Raw genomic sequence first — 22,205 nt, forward strand, 5'->3', positions numbered from 1 at the left:
CATCCCATGTGTACACATGGTCCCCGCTGCACTTCCAGGGCACCTTCCAATTTAAGGAGCTCTGCAAGTCCTGCTGAATCCAGCTACACCTTCGAGGCCAGCAGAGTAGAGCTGGAGCCCAGGGCAGACCACCTGCTTTAAGTCCCTGCTGGCAGGCTGTGTGAGCCACCTGGGCCAGTTACAGCCTCCTGGGACCCCAAGCCTTTCACCTCTGAAAACTGAGGCTCCAGCCCTCATTTTACAGATGCTAAAAGCCCTGGAGGAAGACAGTCTAAGTCGCAGCTTTGCCAAGTACCAGCTATATGACCTTGGGCAAGTCACTTAACCTCTCCCTGAGCTCAGTTTCCTCACATCTAAGATATCAACTCGTATATACTAACATATATGGCACATTTTTGCATGCCGGGTAGTAATGCTAAGCCCTTTGAGGATTATCTCATGGAGGACTCACAATAATCCCATGAGCTGGGTTGTTATCCCTACCTTGGTCCCTTTCTCAAGGTGAGTAAACAGAGGTTCAAAGGGTGAAATGACTTGCTCAAGATCACAATGCAGGTTAAGTGGCCAAGTTGGGACCAAGGCCCAGAGCTTCTGATTCCAAAATGTGTCCTCTTTACCCGACTGCTTCCAACAGTCCATGAGGAACAGGGAAGAACAGATCAGAAAGGTTTTGGGAAGGACGATCGGGAACAAAGAGCAGAATGGGGGGAGGCCCCCACCGCAGCGTCCTGGCCCTGTCCGTTTGCTTGGACGAAGCGTGCCTTTCTGATAGGTGATGCCTATGGATGGTCTGACCTTGATCACACTGCTATGGAGCGTCCCCCCTGGCCGGAGAACGCCTTCCTCTCTCCCACAATGCCTACCACTGCAATGGAAGCAGCTTTTCCTCTAAGGTCTGCCTAGTACCTTCCAGGGCCTTGAGTCCCTCAAACACTTCTGCACACTAGGCCCAAAGCAGCTAAGTGGCTGAAAGTCTCAGGTCCTAGGAAGAGGACAGAGATGGGACCAAGTGCCTCTAACCTCTCCAGTTCGTCCACCTTCAGACTCAGCTGTTTATTTTCCTTCTGGGAAGCCTGATGTTTCTCTCTTGCCATCTCCAGCTTGTCCCCCTGATGTTCGATCTAAAATGACAGGAACACAGACTGGTTTACGAAAGAACTTCCCGGTACAGCCCTCCCTTCTCCCTGTGACCTGTCATCCACACCCAGGAGAGAGGCACACTGCCCTCAGCAGGCATCTGAGTCTCAACGCACAACCTGGAGGAGAGGGGAGAGCGGGGACAGGTTAGGCCCGACCCCCGAGACTGAAGGCTTTCCTGCGCCGAGAGAAGCCAGCTTCGATCCTGAAGAGCCACGACGACACTTCCTTGATCAGGAGAGGCCAGTCAGTGGGATCTGGGCGGACGTGAGAAGGCAGAAGTAGACGGCAGGCCTAACTGGCCCACATGACACACCACGGAGCTTTACCGAGGATGTAGTTGGGACCGCTGAGTTCATTCTTCTTAAATGGGGACAAATGCAGGCAAGGCCACAGGAAATCTACTGAGTCCTTCAGGCTGGCAAGTTTGAGAAGTTATCCAGAAGGCTGCTTTCTGCAGAAGCCTCAGACGTCTGGGCCTGAAAGGCCCTGAGAATGCTCAGGTTCAAGAGAAGCCTGGTGATTTAAGAGTGCTGAGAACCTGGGCTTGGGAACCAGACAGAGCTGGCTGGGTTCCAATCCCTGTTGACAAGTATTAGCTCTGTGACCTCAGGCAATGACTTCTCCCCTCTATGCCCTGGGCTGCTTTCTGTAAAATGGGGAAAATAAGACCCCTTACAAAGTTCCCGGGAGAATTCAATGAGGGAATGCTGGAGCACCGAGCACGTGCTCAAACAATGGTAGCTACTTTCACTGGTACTACAAGGAAGCAGGTTAAGAGAGGGGAAGGGTCTTGCCCAAGGTCACAGTGCAGACGAGAGGCATAGCATTTCTTAGACACCGTAGGCTTGGTTCCGGTAACCCAGAGGCAGACTGCTTCTGGTAGAAAGGAAGTCCTCTTTCAGGACCCCTAGCTCAGGCAAGGGGTCTGTTAAGACTACGGAAAGGCAGCTAAAGCAAGAGAAAGATGGAAAAAAAGAAAACCTATGGCTTGGTGTCTGCTGGTGGCGCATGGCTGAGGGCAGCAGCGGAGCGGGAAGGGCAGAGGCTGGCGGAGCCTTGGAACCCTCGGGGAGGGGCAAGAGCAGGAGGGCCCGGCAGCTCCAATCGAGTGGCGGCTCCTATAACTACAATCACATTGTGCAAACACAAGGCATTTGGCACACCAGACTTTTATTTCACAGCACTGATGATAGCTCACTCCTCTGAGAAAGCGGCAGCCAAGAAAAAGGAAGTGGTCCTCCCTGGGGGCCGGGGGGCGTGCAGCTCATCTTGGTAAGCGGGCCCCTGCTCGGGCTAGTTCGTGGGAACCTTTCTGCCAGTCCCTTACCCGGCTGCGCAGGTCTGATATGATGGCTGTGAGGTCGATATTCTTCCTCTCATAGCCCTGCAGCTGGTCTTGGCACTCTGCCAGCTTAGCCTCCGTGATCTTGAGAATATCAGGCAGCTGCTGCAGGTCAGCCAGCTGGGACTGGAACTGCCTCCGCGCCTGGAGTGGGAGAGAGGGGCCCACCGTTGGGAAGGGCCTGGCTGTTGAAGAGGCCAGGCAGAGTGCTTTGGATTTAGGGCAGGGCCGCCCTTAGTCCCCAGAAAGGATCCTGAAAGATCCACGGGCAGAAGTGCGGCCTCCCTGCAGGCCACTGAGGGTGTCTAGCTGATCTCTGGGGGGACACACTTGGCCCTGACTGGCCACTTGAGCCTGCCACTCCTTCAGTCATTGAAGAATAATGGCAACCATGTAGCAAACTCCAGGACCCAGGCATTACTCATTAAATTCATACAACAACCTATTAAGTAGGTGCCGTTATCCCCATATAAGGACGCTGAGGAGCAAAGGATCATTTGCCCGTGGTCACTCAGCTACAAATTGGCAGAGTCAGGATTCAAGTCTAGTCTAACCTCAAAGCCCCTGGGAAGGCAATCACAATGCTCTAGGTCAGAGGGAAAGCTACGGCCTATCTGGGCTTAGTGCATCCTTGTATTAACGAGGAGCCTGAGGACTAGAGAGAGGCAGTGACTTGCCCAAGGTTATGCAACAAGTTAATGGCTGAGCCTGGACTCAATCCATCTCCAAGGTTACTATTAAGATGACCCCTTTGCTTCTAGAGAGACAAGTCATCTCTAGAAGAATAAGGCTCTTTGGGGAAGGGGACAGGAGGAACACTTTCGGTTGGCACAAAATAAAGACACCACACAGAATGAAATAGGCACAGCTAAGGCCTGACAGATCTGTGGATTTGAATCCACTTGGATGTTCCAAGCAGGGGAACTTTTTTTTAAGGAAAGTGAAGAAAGAAGGTAATCAGGATGAGAAAAAGGGATAATGAGGAAGCAGGAGAGAAGGAAGAGATGAGACGAGGAAGGAGAGAGTACGTACACAGTAGAGTGGACCAGCCCAGCAATAAGAACCTTCATGAATCTCTGTCATCCACATCGGAAAGGGCCAATGACAAACAAGACGGACAGACTGACAGACATGGGACTGGGTAGGGGAAGAGAGCGAGGAAGGGGAACAATACCGTTTCAATCTCTTTGTTCATCTCATCTTTAAGGATCTTGTTCTCTTTGTCACAGCGTTCCAGCTGGGCAGCCACTTCATCAGCCTCCAGCCTGGTCTTCATCACCTGGGGACCAAGAAAGCATCGGGCCATCTTGGGCAGAGCCAAGTTTTGGTGAAAAACACCTTCCCAGGAGAGGCCTTATGGTAAGTCTCCATCCCAGTCTGCTGGGAGGCGCTGCCCTGGCAGGCTTGGCACCTGAGAGGCCTACCTGACTCTTATAGTTGTCAATCATTCCCTCGTAGTTCTTAACCGATGCCTTCAGTTGCTGAACCTCGACGTGCGCCTGGCTGAGTTTCTCCTCCATAGGGGTGAAGCTAGCCTAGAAGGGATGGCTCGTCGGTCACCAGCGGGAAGGTTCCGGGGCAGGTGGCCATCCCAACCCCAGCTCCTACTCCGAGGGGCCAGCAAAGGGAAGCCCCACCTACTCAAACCCACACCAGCAGTTTTCCTCAGAGAGGCACCAGGGCAGGATTCCTGATAAGACCAACTCAAGTGCATACAGATGCAAATAAGAGACTCCTGTGTTTTTTGTTCTTATTACAAAAAGCAGTACATTATGGGGGAATTCCCTGGCGGTTCAGTGGTTAGGACTCAGTTCAGCACTTTCACTGCCAGGGGCCCGGGTCCAATCCCTGGTTAGGGAACTAAGATCCCACAAGCCTTGCGGCTTGGCCAAAAAAAAAAAAAAGAGCACTACATTATCACTAAAGAAAAGGGAGATAAAACCAAGAAAAATGAATCATGATGCCTTATTATATGGCTATATATTGATAACCGTGTAGCTATTTTATTTTTTCCAATAAGAATGGGATTATGATATACTTACTGCCTTGCAACGAACTTTTTCAATTAACAAGTAAGTTGGGAACTACTTCTCTCATCAATGAATGTTCTCCTACAACCCAAATGCTCACCTTAGCAGATGGGACAAAATAAATCACGGTATCTCAAAAAAATAACAAGCAATCATTTAAAAGAGATAAAGCAAAAAAAAAAATCGAAAAAGATATCCACGGAATATGGTTGAAGGAGAAAAGCGAGCTGCAGAATAATGGCTGGATGAATGGATGTGCATGTGTTTGAATGTGTATGTGAGTATCAGGGGAAAAAACTGGAAAAATACACATCTACGGTAACAGGGACCTTCACTTCTATATAACGTTTCTGTGATGTTTTCAACTTTCACTATGAGCATATTTTATCTTTGTAATGATAACAGCTAGGAAAATACACTTCTACAATCATTTTGAACAGTCACACTGTGTTTCACCACACAGACATACCATACTGCAACCAATAGCCCAGCTAATTGTTAGACACGGGGCTTATCTGTCAGTTATCCAACAATTGCACTACAAGAAATGAGATACTACTATCCTCCCACCAGAGTGGCTAAAATGAAGAAGATGGACAATACCAAGTATTATCTCACATATCCCTGATGGGAGCGGAAATCTGTACAACTGCTTTACTATTTGGTGACATCTACCACAGCTGAATTTGTGTACACCACCTGATGACTTGGCATTTCTATTATACTTCAAGGTATAGAAACTGTAAAAATACACCAAATATATGCACCAAAAGAGGTACAAAGACGTTCTACAACCCAAATATCCACCGACAGGAAAATGGATAAACACATCGTGGTACATTCACACACTGCACTGCACTGAGAATGATGAACTGCCACACATGACATGGGTAACTTCCACAAACATAATGCTGACTAAAAGCCATAAAGGCCAGGCACAAAGTTCAAAACCAGGCAAACTAATCTGCGGTGACAGAAGTCAGGATAACCGTGCCCTTGGCAGGGGGTGTCTGTAACTAGGCAAGGTCACCGGGGTGCTGGCTTTAAGGTTCAATCAGGGTGACTGATGGACAAAGTTACATTCATTTTGTGTACCTTTCTGTATTATACTTCCTTAAAATCAATTTTACTTTAAAAAAGTCAGTAATAAATAAATAAATAAATAAATAGATCTAGATGTTATTGCCCAGATCAACTAAAAACCAAGATCCAACCTGGCTCTGCAACATCTACCTCTTTTCGGTTGCCTCTCGCCCTCGGTGTGCTGGGAGGGTGTAGAGGGAGTGGTTAAGAGCTAGTGGTTAGAGCCCCAGGGTCAGACTGAGGTTCAAATCCCAACTCCAACGCTTCCAAGGGCAAAATCTTGGCAAGAAACTTAAACTCTAAGCTTCAGTTTCCTTATTCTGTAAAGTAGAGATAATAATTACACTATTGGGAGGCTAAAGTGAGAATTAATGCATGTGAAGGGGCCCAGTAGTGCCCCAGAAGAGTCAATGTTAACCTCAAAGTCAGGTCCATCTCACGTGCAGGGGCTGACTGTCATGCTAAGCACTTCACATGCATCACCACCTTCTCACAAGGACCTCATTTCCTCCCGCTGAGGAAACTGCAGCAACACAGGAGGAAACGTCCCGTTCAGGTCCTGCAGCTCTAAGAGGCAGAGTCAGGACTTGAATCCAGGTCTTTCCGACTCCAGAACAAGCCCTCTTATCACGCTGCTGCCTCCAGGCCCTCTGAAGGCCCCGGTGGTCATCTCTGGGGCCCAACCAGGAGTACCATCAGCCTCTGCTCTCCACCCAACCGTCCTGGTCCCGGCTCTCACTACCGACCTTCAGCCTCTCATTCTCTAGCTTGAATGCGGAGTACTCGGCAGTCTGCCGGTGTAGTCTCTCCACCAGGCTGTCCCGGTCTTCCCGCATCTTCTCCTCCAAGGTTTGTTGTTGGTTTACAAGATCTGTCACCCGGCTGGAAGGTCACAAAGTGAAAGCAGACAGAATCAATTCCACAGGTTGTGAGCAGCCCTGGACTTGGTATGGAGTAGGGCCAAGTGTTCCTACCCAGGTCACCCATGTCTCTCTTCTTGGCACCTGCCTGCTCCCCAGTCTCCACCCTGAGGAGCAGCTGCCCTGCCACTGCCGCCTGTGGCATTCCCAGGTATCCCACTTCGTATTAACAGCCTTTTAAGGTTTGTCTCTCATACCACCCCCTCCAAGAAGCCTTCTCTGTTGTGATCCTCCCGTGAGGCCGAGACACTCCCTGAAGACAAAGTCCAGAGACACAGTCCCTCCCCAGCTCCCCACGGCACCCCCTGGATCTCTTAACCCGTTAGGAACTGAAGGTAGGACAGAACTCGCAGGCCCAGTGGTCAGGGATAACCCCAGGCACCCGTCTCCCTCAGACACATATTCCACTGGGGTTCTGTCTCCTCCAGTCGAGGGCAGGTGCCATGAGCAATAACAAGGCACAAGCTTCCCTTGCTCCCTTCCCCTACCCGCAGGCCCTCAGCAGGGCTATAATCCAAGAATAGAGACTGAGGAGAAGAGCACTGGGGCTTTTGACTGTAGACCCACCTGATACTGCAGAACCTTTGCACAGTGTATGTTTTCAGTATTGATAAATTACAGTTCACCACTCAGCAAATATTTAGTGAGTACTGACTAGGCCCAAGGAAACACCTTGTATTGGTTTACTGGCAAACTCCTACGCAACTTTATTTTTTAGTTTTTAATTTTTTTAATTTATTTATTTCATTTATTTATTTTTGGCTGCGTTGGGTCTTCGTTGCTGCACACGGGCTTTCTCTAGTTGCGGCGAGTGGGGGCTACTCTTCGTCGAGGTGCGCAGGCTTCTCATTGCGGTGGCTTCTCTTGTTTCAGAGCACGGGCTCTAGGCGAGCAGGCTTCAGTAGTTGCGGCACGCGGGCTCAGTAGCTGTGGCTCGCGGGCTCTAGAGCGCAGGCTCAGTAGTTGTGGCACACGGGTTTAGTTGCTCCACGGCATGCGGGATCTTCCCGGACCAGGGCTCGAACCCATGTCCCCAGCATTGGCAGGTGGATTCATAACCACTGTGCCACCAGGGAAGTCCAATGCATTTGTTTTTTTACTGCTGTAACCTTCAAGGCCAACACATAGCCTGTTATATAGTATGCTCGATAAGTATCTTTAAATGAATGATCACATGACTATAGCTGACTCTGAGAATGGTCACTGTTGACAGTTCACCAGTGGCAAGAAAGGTATGAGTTCAGTCACCTTCAACTTGAGGCCACTTTTGCCCCCTACTCCCAGGCCATACCTCTGACCTACTGACTGGTGGACAAAATGACTGAGAGAAGACAGAGGGATTACCAGCTGCCCTGTGCCCCAAGGACAGGAAGGAGGATACCTTCCTGGGTGCCTGTGCCCATTTCCCATGCCGTGCAGACTGGGGACCAGCTCAAGCCCAGGTGTGAGCAGAGAAGGCCCCTGCATAGTGCCTGCCGGGGGTAGGACGCTGGGGCGGGGGCTGGCACCAGGACCCAGGGTCCAACCAGAAGGCCCACCCCAGGGCCGCCCACAGCTCAGTCCGATGCAGTCCCTGACCAGAGGAGCCCAGATGGCAGCTGTGTGAGCGACGTGGGCTGTCGCGGGTTGCCTGGCGCCGTGCACTGGCGCACCCCCTCCTCCCATTGGCCCACACGCCCTCTCCTAACAGACGTACTCGTTCAGGACAATAATTTCCAGCTCGAGGTCCCCCTTGTCTTTCACAACTTGGTTGTAGCGGCTCCTCCATGATTCCAGAGTGGATAAAGCTTCAGCAACATAAAGATCCTGGGAACATGGGACAGAAGGGTCCATCAGCCTGGTGTCACCGCTGAAGCCAAGCGAGCTGGGAGTCACCCCAGGTCACCCCTCACCCTGATAACTTCAACCTCACTCCTGAAATTCCTTCCTAGAAGCACTGAGAGTGAAGTGGGAGCCCAGCTGTTGCTTTTCAGTTTCCAGCATCCCACGCACCCTGACTGCAAATCCTTCCTTAACTGTCATTCCCACCCACAATATGGATGTGGTTAAAATGTCCCACAAACCCTCCACTTGTCTCCAGCCAGCTGCCCACCCCCATCGTCATCCTTTTACCCATTTACTGCCCCCCCACCTCTCCCTCCACCCAGCAGCCAGCAGTCCTCCCAACTCATTCACCCTTTTCCACTGCCATCTTCCTCTCCGTTCGCCCACCCGCCCGGCCACCTCTACTCAGCCTTTCACCTCTCCCTGCTCAAAGCAGCCATTCGCTGGCAGCCAACCCACCCCCGACCCTTCACCGTCGGCCAGCCCTTCTCGGGGAGGCCTGCTACCTTGTCAGCAAGCTGCACGTGCAGCTGCTCAGCGTACTCCTCACTCTTCTCAGCTCGTTCTTTCTGGGCTCGGATGGCCCTCTTCAAGGACTCTTTGTCTCGTTCTCCCTTCTGCTTCAGTTCCTTCAGCTGCTCCATGATGGCCTCCACTTCCACCTTATGCTGGTTTCCGCTGCGCTCCAGGTTCTGGGAGAGGACGGCCCGGGAGTAGGTGCGGGGAGAGGGACAAGGAAGGCCAGGAAGGGGCAAGGCAGAGAGTAGAGGTGAGAGGGGACGAGCAAAAAGAAGGAATGAGGGAGAGAGAACTCAGGTCAACTGTGTGGAGGCATAAAGCTCCCACAGTGCAGAGCAGAGGTGGAGGCCCTTCCCAGCTCTCCATAGCACCCCTCCCATTACTGAACCCACTGGGGTCTTAGTGTGAAGATAGAGCTCTTCTGGAATCCTTCCTTGAACTCAGCATAGTGGTCAGAGATATTCCTCAGTCCCTCAGCAGAGCTGTGACCTCAGCAGGTCCCTGGCTCAAAGATGCAAGCTGCATTGGAGCCCACCCCCTACCCCATGGGTAGTTATGAGAACTAAAGGCCTAAGGGATTAAGTGATTGGCTCAGGGGCATGGCACCCAATTGGTCACCGCTGGGAAGGGCACCCAAGACCCTCAGGGTCCACTGCTCTTGCCACTGGCTCAGAGTGCTTTGGCAACAGCAGCCCTGTACACCTTTAGGGCAAAGCCTTCCTGAGTGTGAGAGCCTTGGCCAGGTCACTGCCCTTCGAATGCCAGGCCCCGCCCCCTCCCTTCCCCACTTGTGGGGCTGGCAGGTACCTTGATCTGCATGCAGAGGCGACTGTTCTCTGCCTCTTTGCACCGAAGCTGTGCCTGCAAATGCCCACGCATGGTCTCCATGGACTTCGAAAGCTCAGATGCTGTCTTCGCTTGAGCCTTTGGAGAGACAGAGAACGTGGCAGAGCCGGGGTTTGAACCCAGCTCTCTGGTTCCAGAGCGCACTCTACCCACTAAGCTCTGCTGGCCCATATAGAGGAGCAACAGCTGGGGACGGTACCTTCTCACATTGTATTTCCTGGAGGAGCTCTTCCACCTCCTTGTCTTTGTCTTGCAGCAGTAATAGCAGGCGCTGGAGAGGGCACACACACACTGTCTGAGCTCCCTGCGAAGGGTGAGGAGGCCCCGCCCAGGGAGGACAAACACTCCTGTGAGTGCCTGGTCACTGGGCCCAAGTCCCAAATACATTGGCCCAAGTCACAGAGACCCTAGCAGGAAGCACCCAGCATCTCTATCACAATTTTTTACAACAATTTAAAATAATGCTAGTTGTGGGACACACTGAAACACAGACTCACAAAACACTAAGGAAGCCCCATAATCCCCCACCCAGAGATCACCATTGTTAGCACACATTAAAAAGTCAGATACCTATTTTGCACTATAACCACATTTACCATAGTGTGATTAAATCTTCTATATCTTTTGAAAAAGCACCTTAACATTTCAATTTACGGATGTATCATAATTTGATAAGGCTCTCGAGCTGGGAATGTAGGTTTAGGCATTATCACCATGACCGTTGAATCCCCTACAGCGATGTTCGGCCAGGCACCGAGGGCCAAGGGCCAAACCTCGGGAACCATGGTCTCTATTTCTTTCTTTCTCTTGGAGACTCCCAACAGGCATTAATACATGAAAGGCTCCAAAAGGTATTGTAGTTAAGCAGCTGGTTTAACTTGTCATTCAGGCTGGGCAGCAGTTCCCCAAATTTATTTGGCCATGGATCAACCCCCCCTTTTGTTTCTTGTACCCATTAACACCTTGAGGAACTCAGGGTTCTATGGAACAGACTTTGGAACATGCTGCCTTGGGAGAGATTCCTTGGGAGGATTGGAATTGTTGAGTCAACAAGTCTGTACCATAATACAAATACGGAAATTCAGGGAACAGACTCTGACGATTTACAAATCCATCACCGTCATCACCATCCCTCATGCTGATGTCCAGCTTGGTGGTTCAAGCTCTCGAGTGATTGACTAGACAAGCCCGGTGGGGCAGGAGGGACAAGCCCGGTGGGGCAGGAGGGACGGGGATATGTGTTTCATGATTTCACAGATCATGAAACTAAGACCCAAAGAAAAGTCAGAGCGGGGCTCCAGCCCTCCTGCTGCCACTCAGCACCTCTACGCCGTCGCCTATACCCCCTGGAGCAGGCAGGGGGAGCTGTGTGTTACCGCTTTCTCGGAGTCCGCCTCTGCCAGCCGTTTCAATAATGTTCCTTGTTGCTCCATCAACTTTTCGGAATCCTTCAAGGGAAGGCAGGGAAAGCCAACTCATTAAGCAATAAACTGACATGTCTACATCCTCTAGGTCCTGTTCCTTTTCTAAAAATTATACTTCTAATGATAGAAGTAGTAAATTATATTCTCATTATAAAATATTTAATGAAAACCGATAAAGTCCCCCTCATCCCTACCTCCAAATCCAGCCCTGCTGTTATGAGTTCGGACTGTCCTGCCCATCCTTTCTCTATGCATTTATACGTAGCTACACCTAGAGAAGTATCTTTTGGGGGATGAGGGGTAGGAAGGGATTAATGTGTAATTTTACCAAAATGATATCATACTGTATTTTTGTGTCACAACTGGATTTTTTAACCACAGTTTTATTGAGATATAAATTCAGATACAAGTCACCAATTTGAAATGTATAATTCAATGGTTTGTGGTATATTACATTATAATTTTTTTAATTGTGGTAAAATATAACAAACTTTTTCATTTTAAGTGTAAAATTCAGTGGCATATGGTACATTTCCAATATTGTGTAACCAGCATTACCATCTAGTTCCAGAATTTTTTCATCACCCTAAAAGGAAACCTGCACCTGTCAAGCCGTCAGTCTCCATTTTCCCCTCCCCCCAGCTCCCCCCAAACCCCTAATCTGCTTTCTTTTTTAGGGGGCGGGCGCACCACATGGCTTGCAGGATCTTAGTTCCGGGACCAGGGATTGAACCCAGGCTCCAGCAGTGAAAGCACTGAGTCCTAACCACTGGACCGCCAGGGAAATCCCCAACCCCTAATCTGCTTTCTGTCTCTAATATGCCGTGGCATTTTTTAACTTCTCCCCGTAACCTTTGGGCAATAAGGTGGTTCCCAGGCTTTGCAGCTGTAAACACAGCAGCAGTGGACATGTTGGGCACGTACTAAGTGTCTCTCCAGGATTGATACAAAGAGTAAGAATGGCTGGGCCCGAAGATCTGTGATTTGTGGCAGGTGACATGCCCTGCAAAATGCCTGCACTGACGCACACAAACAGGACGTGAGAACGCCGGGCAGTAGCCAGCCTCTGCCTGTTGCCAGTCTTGCCAGCATGAATCCTGCTGTTTTAGTTTGCATTTCCCTATTTATGCATATGCTTATTAACCATTTAAGCTTCCTCTTCCCTGGACTGCCTGCTCACACCTTTGCCCACTCTCGCACAGGGCTGTGTCTTTGAACTGTCTCTATTCTTCGCAGTCACCTAAATAAAGTGTCCCTAGAAGAAGTCTCACCCCCCTTTCCCTTTCAGTCCCACAGGTCACCTTCGCAGGCTAAGAGAAAAGGACTTCCTGGTCCCAAAGTTTCCCAGGAACCTAGGAACTGGGGGAAGACAGCATTATGGGTTCTCTAGCAACAAGAGGAGGCAAAGAACGTAGGACGAAAACCTAGGCCAGGGACCCAGAGCCTGAAGCTATTCTCACTGCCCCGACAGGCCATGCCCTCTGAGCCTCCAGGGGACTCTACACAAACTAATACACCATCTCACCAAATCCCCTGCTCTAAGGAGCCAGGCACTATCACCACCCCCATTTCACAGACGAGGAGATCGAGGCTGGGAGAAGTGAGGTGAGCTGCCTGAGATCACACAGCCAGAGATGGCAGAGCTGGGCGCTAAGCCAAAGGACTCCAGAGCCAGAGCATTCCCCCAGCACACTGAGTACTCCCCAGTAAGCACCGCAGCAGGGCTGTGGTCCTGAGGGCCACATGGGCGGGAGGAGGCGAGAGCCTGTACAGAACCTGGAACGCCTGCTGTGGTGGGAGTTTAAATTAGCTGACCCTTCACCTCCAACTGGAGATTCTGGGATTCCGGGATTCCCGGATTGTAGGCGCTAAGAAGGTGAAAAGGGAAAAAACTGGTAGGAAGACGTTTTCTGAAGCCCCGTCCCCCCCACCGCCCCCAGTCCCAGGACAAACAGCAGCGACAGCCACCATTTACCAAGTACCCACTGCATGCCAGGAGTACGCACAGTCCTCGTCCACACATCACTTCTAAGTCCCTCACAACCCCACATGGAAGATGCTATTCTCATTTTATAGGTGGGAAAACTGAAGCCCAGAAAGGTAAAAATCACCCACCCATGAACACTGAGCTGGAAATGAAACAGATAAAACTATTTTAAGAGAATAATTTAGCTATAACTAGTAACATTCATAGAAATATATTCTGGAAACCCTCAAGTACACCAAGATAGTACAGACGAATGCGCAAAGTAACACTTGTAAGAGCAAACAACCAAAAATTGTCTCCATCAACAGAAGAGTGGGTAAATAAGTTGTGGTATTGTCATAAAATGGAATAGAGCAGTGAAAATGAACTACCTTAGGTTTCAAGGATAAAAATGGACAGATCTCATAAAAACATTGATTGAAAAAAGCCAACTCAGAAGAAAACATATGGAACAATATCATTTATGTAAAGTTTGAAAACATGCTAAACAATACTATATGTTTCTTAGGGATACATATATAAGTGAAAAACTCTCAGATTCCAGATGAAGTTTCCCTCTGATGTGAAGATGAGGTTACTGCCAAAGGAGACACCAAGAGGGATTTAACCATGTAGACAAGGTTTTGTTTGGAAAGCTGGATAGTGGGTACACTTTTACTTATTTTAAATATTAATTTTTAAACTACAAACAAAGGAAGTTGACACTGTTTTTTTAAAAAAGTTAAACTAAAAAAAATATCTCATCAGGACGGGCTTTTTTTTTTTTTTGACTGCGTCTCGAGGCTTGCAGGATCTTAGTTCCCCAGCCAGGGATCGAACCCGCGCCCACGGCAGTGGAAGCGCCGAGTCCTAACCACTAGACCGCCAGGGAAGTCCCAGCATGGGCATTTTGAGACTCTCGGTATCCCTTTGGTTTAGAACCAAACAGGAAGAGAGCTGTTTATACTGTCAGTCTTTTCAGAGTCATTTGCTAACATAAAATATATTTCAGAGACCACCTTTTAAGAAAACAAACTGATACCATACAATGTGTCCGCCAGCCATTAAGCCGCCTGCTTCACCAAAACTCAGGTCTGGTCTTCTCCCCGCTTTGTCGCATGACCCCTGGGATGGGCTGAACCCCTGCCTGACTCTCCACTGCTCTTCTGACTTTCAAGGTCCTTCCTGTGCCACCAGGCCCACTTCAACAACGAAGACAGCACTCGTCTACCAGATGCCCAGCATTTCACATGAATGATTTCAGCAAATCTTTCTATGGCCCCCTCAGGTCAGGCAGGCACCAAGAATATTTTCTTTTTACAGACAGGAGCCTGCGGTGCTACAGGGCCACGGCTCCGAGTGAGCACTGGGTAGGGGTGCGGCTAGGACTGCAGCTCACCTCTTTGCAGTGCTGTTCCCTTAGCAGTTCTCGGAGGGTGCGGTTGGTCTCCTCAAATGTGCTCAGCTTCTGCAGGAGAAGTTCCTTCTGCCTCGTTAGGGTGTTGATGTCCGTGCAGGTCATTTGTTTCTCCTGGAAGACAGCAGGCAGTCTTGCCAGGCATGGGTGGAGAAGGGAAGAGCTGGCACAGGGAGTCCCCATGGGGAGCTTAAGAGGCATTGGTGCCAGGCAGCCCAGGCAAGAAGAGCTGGGCAAAGGCAGGCTTCCCGGAGGAGGCAGACCTGGAAGGATGGGCAGGTTCTGAGCCTGCTGAGAACACCAGGTGGGGAAAAGGGCAGGAGAGTTCAGTGTGGGCGAGTGCAGTTAGGGCGGGCTTCTTGGACGAGGTGCGCTTCCTGGACGACAACATTTGGTGGCTGATACTGGCAGGAATCAGACACGTGCCTTGACTCACTGTGATCCCAGAAGACCCACGATGACATCTCAGAGGCCCTGGCTACCAAAGGTCAGCCTCGAAGGTCAGGCCCCAGAAGTGAGAAGAGGGGTGGGGGTCGAGGAGTTAAGTGTGCCCTGCCCTGGCCTGAAGATGTCATAAAGTCAGCATGAAGGCTGCGGAAAGACCCCGCCACGGCGTGCAGCTGCCCCCGCTCTGGGCCCGGCCCCGGCACTGGGCGGTTGGGCTGGCCACCTACCGTCTTCAGTTTCCCGATGGTATCCTTCAGGGCCATGACTTGTTTGGCCGCAGCAGCCCCATCCATTTCAGCCTCCATCAGCTTGGACATGAGGCACTCCTTCTCCTGCTGGAGGTGTTTCTTCTGAAGCCTGGGCCCAGAAAGAACAGGGCTCTGTGAGCCCTCCCAGGCCCCTGCCCACCTGGAGCTCCGACGCTCACCTCACAATGCCCTGCGAGGCTCATCTCCTGGTCAGGGAACAGTGGGGGAGGGGGCAGGGATGGCCCTTCTGGCCCGAGTGGCCTTCTGGAAGGACACCTGGTCACCAGAGCAGGGCCTCCACACCGGGGGACATTATGCCACCTGCTTGTCTCTCAGACAGAAATCAGTGTCACCTCGTTCCCCAGCCACTGCCATGGCCACCTAACTACCATCTTCAGATCCACTTTTGAGCCCTCCCCTCCACTCTCCCCAATGGAGCCAAGTCTGGTCACACCACTTCCCGCTTCGAAAACCATTCTGTGGCTCCCAACCGCCCTCGATGCAAACACCCCGAAGTGGCCACCAAGAGCCGGCCCCTGCCAACCTCCGTGGCCCCCCTTCCCCTCGGCCCACCCTCTCCCCTTGCTCTGCCCCGCTTTTCATTTCTTAGTCTCAAACTCCTCCCGCCCTGGGGCCTTCCTGCAAGATGTTCCTGCTACCTGGCGTGTTTTCCTCCCCCGCACTCACCTGCCTAGCACCTGGCCATCCTGCCGGACTCCCATTGTTTCCAGCAAGGCCTCCCTGATGCCCTCCCCCCGGAACTCTGCGGGGCCCTCTTCCCTGACCAGGAATCATGAGCGCGTTAGTGACTCTGTTGAACACTGTAACCCGGGCTAGGCTGGTGCTCGGGCAGCCCCGCAAGAGGGAAGGTGCCCAGGGCAGTGCCGCCTTACATGGTGAAGTCCTTCTCCTCCTTGATGCGCTCGATGCTGTGCCGCAGCACCGTGTTCTCGTGCTCGGTCTCGGCCAGCTCTTGGGCCACCTCCTCCAGCTCCTCCTTGCGTTCCTCCAGGAATCTTTTGGCCATCTGGCGCTCTCCCTTCTGCGTCTTGACCTGTGCAGGGGCATGCAGGCAGGGGCCACTGAGGGGAGGAGCTCCTCTCCACCGCATCTCAAGGTCCGCTGCTTTGGACAAAGCAAGGGGCACCTCCGATTGAGCACTCCATACTACTGAGGTCCTTTGGGCGCAAGCTGAGTCAATCGTCACAAAGACTCTGGACAGACGCGATTCCTCTCATTTCCTCGTCACTGAGGAAAGGGAGCAAAGGGAGCCTGAGTGACTTTCCAGTTGGGGACAGAGCCAGGATACAAACGGTTGTTCAGCTGGCACTCCACGGGAGGAGAGATGTCACAAAAAGGCCCCTGCCCCTCGGGCTGTGGAGAAAGGCGGGCCTGTTGCCAGGCAGCCACCAGCCGCAGGTTCTCCAAGAGGGCCCTGGGCCCCAGTCGCAGGGGAGGACTAAAGACACAGGCCCCGTCAGCAGCCGCAACGAGGATTCCACGGCAGCTCCACCAACTTATTAGTTGGGGGCCTTGGACTTCCAGGTTGTTTCCAATTTCATTGCCACATCCCACCCAAAGACACAGCCCAACAACTGGGGACAAACTTCCTCTGCCTGTTTGGGGCATTGTTTTCTGTTTTTTTTTTTTTAACTTTTGTATAAAATGGAAAACAGAGGCCCCAGTGTCCCAGTCACTACATCTCCAAGACAGGGACAATAATACCACCGGCTTCGTTTACTGTAGTAAAAAATCAAACCAGGCCATCCATACAGAGCACCAGGCAAGGTCAGGGCCAGGCCTGGGCTAAGTGCTTGATGGAAAGGGATCCCAGGTTGCCCCGACTACCTCCCCAGGGGCACCTGAAACCCTGGGAGGCCTGCAGAGGCAGCTGGAAAGAGGTGTCCACCAGGAACTCACCCGGCAGTCCCAAGTGTCCTCGGGACACTGGCCAGCCCAGCCCCCTACCTCCCTCACCTCAGACTTGAGACAACCAACCGCGTTCATTAGACTGTCAATCTTCTTATCATAACGGTTCATTTTACAGTGACCCGAGTCGTCATCTTCGGTAGAGAGGTCACTTAACCGCATCACTGAGACCAGCTTTTCTGAAGATGGTGGTGTGATCTCCAGGCAGTGAGGTGGATTCTGATGTAGAGGAGGGAGAGACACATGAAGTCATAAGGCAGAACTGCAACCATTGGTCCCACCATCCCTGGCTGTCCGCTGAGCAGGAAGAGCTAAAACTGCTACAGGGCAAAACCACAGAGACCCCAAGGGGAAGGGCACACCGACCTTCTTGGTGGAACACTGCCTCATTATCTACCCTTGTTTGTTTTTTTTTTTTTTTTTTGCGATACGCGGGCCTTTCACTGCTGTGGCCTCTCCTGCCGCGGAGCACAGGCTCCGGATGCGCAGGCTCAGTGGCCACGGCTCACGGGCCCAGCCGCTCCGCGGCATGTGGGATCCTCCCGGACCGGGGCACAAACCCGTGTCCCCTGCATCGGGCGGACCCTCAACCACTGCGTCACCAGGGAAGCCCCCTACCCTTGTTTAAATGTTGTTTCTGAAGCTCTTCTAACATAGAAATAAAAAGCGTGTGTTACACAACTACTGAAGCCCGCACGCCTACAGCCCGTGGTCCGCAACAAGAGAAGCCACCGCGATGAGAAGCCCGCGCACCGCAACGAAGAGCAGTGGCTACTCTTCATTGCGGTGCGCGGGCTTCTCATTGCGGTGGCTTCTCTTGTTGTGGAGCACGGGTTCTAGGCGCGTGGGCTTCAGCAATTGCGGCACACGGGCTCAGTAGCTGTGGCTCGCAAGCTCTAGAGAGCAGGCTCAGTAGTTGTGGCGCACGGGCTTAGTTGCTCCGCAGCATGTTGGATCTTCCCAGACCGGGGCTCAAACCCGTGTTCCCTGAATTGGCAGGTCGATTCTTAACCACTGCACCACCAGGGACATCCCCAGTGTCAAGTTTAAAATGAAGGATATAACAAATTGGCAAAAACTGTGATTCCCAAAGTTGGCAAAAGTTGGGGGCAGTAAATATTTTCATACACCTAGGGTAGACATGAAATATGTCAAAAGTCTTTTAAATGAATATGAATACATTGGATATTGTATGAATACATTGAATATTGTGGATAGTTGCAAAGGCAAACAAATCTTCTATAACAGGTATTTTAAGGACAAGTGGAGAAATTTAAATATTAACCAGATGTTATATGATTAAGAAATTAAGTTTAAAAAAAAATGAAGTGAAGTTTTTAGGACTAATCACTGTTATTTTGGTTATGGAGAAAATGTTATTAGAAATGCATACTGGATTATTTAGGGTTAAAATGGTATTTCTAGAAAATATTTACCTAAATACATCAGCTTAAAAAAATAATTTTTAAAATGCATGTCCCCCTCAGAGAAGTTTATGCAAAGCTGTATAATACTTTCAAGACTTCAAAAAGATATTCTAATCTGGGGGCAAGTGTTTCCATGTTTTTTTTTTGTTGTTGTTTTTTTAACTGTCTTTTAATTAATTAACTTATTTATTTGGTTGCACCGGGTCTTAGGTGCAGCAGGCGGGCTCCTTAGTTGTGGCAGGCAGGCTCCTGAGTTGCAGCTCACAGGCTCCTGAGTTGTGGCATGTGAACTCTTAGTTGCGGCATGCATGTGGCATCTAGTTCCCTGACCAGGGATCGAACCGAGCCCCCCTGCATTGACAGTGCAGAGTCTTATCCACTGCACCACCAGGTAAGACCCTCCATGGGATTTTGATATATTGAATTTGACTCTCTCATTCTATACATTTATTCCATTGTATTAAGCAATTGCTATTTCTCATTGTTTGCACCGTTTTTTCCTTCTCGTAAGCTGAGGTGGCTAAACTTCTGTGCTAATTTCCAGGGAAAGATGATGGCTATCAGGAATAAAAGGAAGTGTTTTATTTTTTTAATTTTTTAAAAATCTTTATTGCAGTATAACTGCTTTACCATGGTGTGTTAGTTTCTGCTTTATAACAAAGTGGATCAGCTATACATGTACATATCTCCTCCCTCTTGCGTCTCCCTCCCACCCTCCCCATCCCACCCCTCTAGGTGGTCATAAAGCACTGAGCTGATCTCCCTGTGCTATGCGGCTGCTTCCCTCTAGCTATCTATTTTACATTCAGTAGTATATATAAGTCCATGCCACTCTCTCACTTCATCCCAGCTTACCCTTCCCCCTCCCAAAGGAAGTGTTTTATATGGGTGTAAACTGTTACGTCAAACAAGTAGGACTCATAGGGTGCAATTTAAAAAATGTATGTGCCCTTTGTCCCAGCAATTCTATTTTTGAGGAATTTATCAAGAATATCTAAGAATGTGAATTAATATTTAAATTCAAGGCTAGGGTATAGATAAATGTACAGCAAGATAGTATTGGTTAAATACTTAACAGTACACAAATGTACACATAATGGAATAATGCCTTAAAAAAATAATGTGCAATATAAATATAGTCAAAATATGTGGAAAAAAGAACATTACAACAATAAGTAAAATATAATCCCATTGTTACAAAAATCAAAAGAACACGTCTATTCACAAGAAAAGATCCAGAAGTCTTGCACCTAGAAGTTACATGGGTCTCTTCTCAGGGTGGTGGAATTACAGGTGGTTTTTACTTTCTTCCTTATGCTGATTTAGATTTTCTAATTTTTTCTAATTTTCAACAATGACTGTGCATTGCTTTTATAAGAAAAAGAGTTATTTTAATATATAAAAGAAAGACAATAGGAAAATGTATAGACAGTATGATTACAATTTGAAAAAAAAACTCCGCATGGGAAAAAGTGATAATAAATGTACCGAAATATTAATAGTTTTAGGGTGGCAGTGACAAGAACAGGACTGGTGATGTTGTTTCTTGAGCTGGGTCTTTGTAAAAATTCATCAACACGCTTCTGATGCATGTACTATCCTGCACTTTCCAATGAAAAGGTTTTAAAACTTAATAGTAGCCAGATTAGAGTAGTAGAATTACAGTGATTGTCTAGTTTTCTGTATTTTCAGCTTTCTGTCATAAAAATAGATGACTTAATTAGTAATAGGGTAGAGAAAAAACCCAGACCTGCTTTCTCCCAAAGATCTTATCTTGTGTACCAGGAGGGGTTTTAAAAATGAAACACGGGGACTTTCCTGGTGGCGCAGTGGTTAAGAATCCGCCTGCCAATGCAGGGGACACGGGTTCGAGCTCTGCTCCAGGAAGATCCCACATGCCGCAGAGCAACTAAGCCCGTGCGCCACAACTACTGAGCCTGCGCTCTAGAGCCCGCGAGCCACAACTACTGAGCCCACGTGCCTAGAGCCCGTGCTCCGCAACAAGAGAAGTCACCGCAATGAGAAGCCCATGCACCACAACGAAGAGTAGCCCCCGCTCGCCACAACTAGAGAAAGCCCACGTTTAGCAACGAAGACCCAACACAGCCAAAAATTAGTTAATTAATTAATTTAAAAAGAAAGAAAAGAAACATGAATCCCCACAAGCACATAGCAGCTTCCGGGGTCCATGTCCAGCTCCACCACAAACTCTTCCTCCTGTGGTCTTTTCTCTCTTGTCCATAATGGTAAGGGCAGGCTGGGGCCTCCCAGGAACATGGAAGGCCACTGAAAAATGGAAAGGGGCTGAACTAAGAGGACAGCATGAAAGACAGCTACTGCTTGAGAGATGGTAAGTCACATCTCTGGGCCCCTCCGTTTCTAGAATTCTGTGGCCCCAGGACTGGAAGGGGCACTGAGCTTTCCAGGGGGGACCATAGTCCTAGAACCCATGTCAACAGGAAGTCCATTTCCACAGTGGCATGACTTTGATATATAATTTGAGAACTACTAAGTCTCTTCATTAAAAAAAAAGAAAAGAAAAAAGCATTTTAAATAAAATATAGTATGTTTGTTATAAAGAAATTCAAGCAAACCATGAAAAGATAAAGCATTAAAGCCTCCCACCCCAGAGGTAATCACTGCTTACCACTTCTTATATTTCCTCCCCAGAACAGGTTTGCACATATAAACATATCCATACACACATGGACACACAGATGCACTTTTCTGCACAAATAGGGCCAAACTCTCCGTGCTGTGCCACTTGGTGCTTCATTATCATGTAGAAATATCTACCTCAATCCTCTAGTGGTTGCATGGCATTCCATTGTATGGATGCATCATAATTTAACCAATACCCTCCTGACAGACATTTAGGTTGCTTCTAATTTTTCTCTATTGCAAACAATGCTTTAGTAAACATCCTGATACACACACAGATCCCTGTACTCTTCTGTGACTTTTAGCATCAATTCCCAAGTGTAGAACTATAGAATCCATGTTTGGATGGATGCTGCCAAACTGCCTGCAGAACGGCTGAATCGGTTTCACAATCCACTCAAAACTGTCCAGGGGGACTTCCCTGGTGGCGCAGTGGTTAAGAATCCGCCTGCCAATGCAGGGCACACGGGTTCAAGCCCTGGTCCAGGAAGATCCCACATGCCGCGGAGCAACGAAGCCTGTGCGCCACGACTACTGAGCCTGTGCTCTAGAGCCCGCGAGCCACAACTACTGAAACCCGTGCGCCACAACTACTGAAGCCTGTGTGCCTACAGCCCATGATCTGCAACAAGAGAAGCCACTGCAATGAGAAGCCCGTGTACCGCAACAAAGATCCAATACAACCAAAAATAAATAAATAAAACAAATAAATTTAAAAAATATATATTAAACAACAACAACAACAACAAAAAACTGTCCAGGGACTTCCCTGGTGGTCCAGTGGTTAAGACTCCGCACTTCCACTGCAGGGGGCACAGGTTCGATCCCTGGTTGGGGAATTAAGATCCCACATGCCACGCTGCGTGGCCAAAAAAAAAAAACACAAACAAAAAACCATCTAAAAAAGATTCATTGATACCTCCCATATGCTTGTCAACACAAGATATTCATAATCTTTTCAACTTTTTTCCATTCAATAAAA

The 22,205-nt window shown here is 49.5% G+C and overlaps 1 protein-coding gene across 11 annotated transcripts in view; it reads right to left on the bottom strand.

The window, feature by feature from the left end:
* ODF2 (outer dense fiber of sperm tails 2) overlaps positions 1 to 22,205 on the bottom strand; it is a 30,791-nt gene that overhangs the window by 2,619 nt on the left and 5,967 nt on the right. For 10 of the 11 annotated variants that reach the window (XM_060154182.1, XM_060154180.1, XM_060154179.1 and 7 more), the window contains 14 exons: positions 17,184 to 17,354; positions 16,100 to 16,260; positions 15,186 to 15,315; positions 14,494 to 14,625; positions 11,081 to 11,152; positions 9,904 to 9,975; positions 9,666 to 9,782; positions 8,846 to 9,031; positions 8,212 to 8,321; positions 6,342 to 6,477; positions 3,907 to 4,017; positions 3,657 to 3,761; positions 2,468 to 2,626; positions 1,021 to 1,121 (listed from right to left, as the gene is read on the bottom strand). In XM_060154182.1, the coding sequence (XP_060010165.1) occupies positions 1,021 to 1,121; positions 2,468 to 2,626; positions 3,657 to 3,761; positions 3,907 to 4,017; positions 6,342 to 6,477; positions 8,212 to 8,321; positions 8,846 to 9,031; positions 9,666 to 9,782; positions 9,904 to 9,975; positions 11,081 to 11,152; positions 14,494 to 14,625; positions 15,186 to 15,315; positions 16,100 to 16,260; positions 17,184 to 17,354 (1,763 nt within the window). The remainder of the gene's footprint in view (positions 1 to 1,020; positions 1,122 to 2,467; positions 2,627 to 3,656; positions 3,762 to 3,906; positions 4,018 to 6,341; positions 6,478 to 8,211; positions 8,322 to 8,845; positions 9,032 to 9,665; positions 9,783 to 9,903; positions 9,976 to 11,080; positions 11,153 to 14,493; positions 14,626 to 15,185; positions 15,316 to 16,099; positions 16,261 to 17,183; positions 17,355 to 22,205) is intronic. The other variant, XM_060154178.1, reaches the window with a different exon arrangement.

The sequence above is a fragment of the Lagenorhynchus albirostris genome, chromosome 7 (genome assembly GCF_949774975.1).
Source record: "Lagenorhynchus albirostris chromosome 7, mLagAlb1.1, whole genome shotgun sequence".
Taxonomy (NCBI): Eukaryota; Metazoa; Chordata; class Mammalia; order Artiodactyla; family Delphinidae; genus Lagenorhynchus; species Lagenorhynchus albirostris.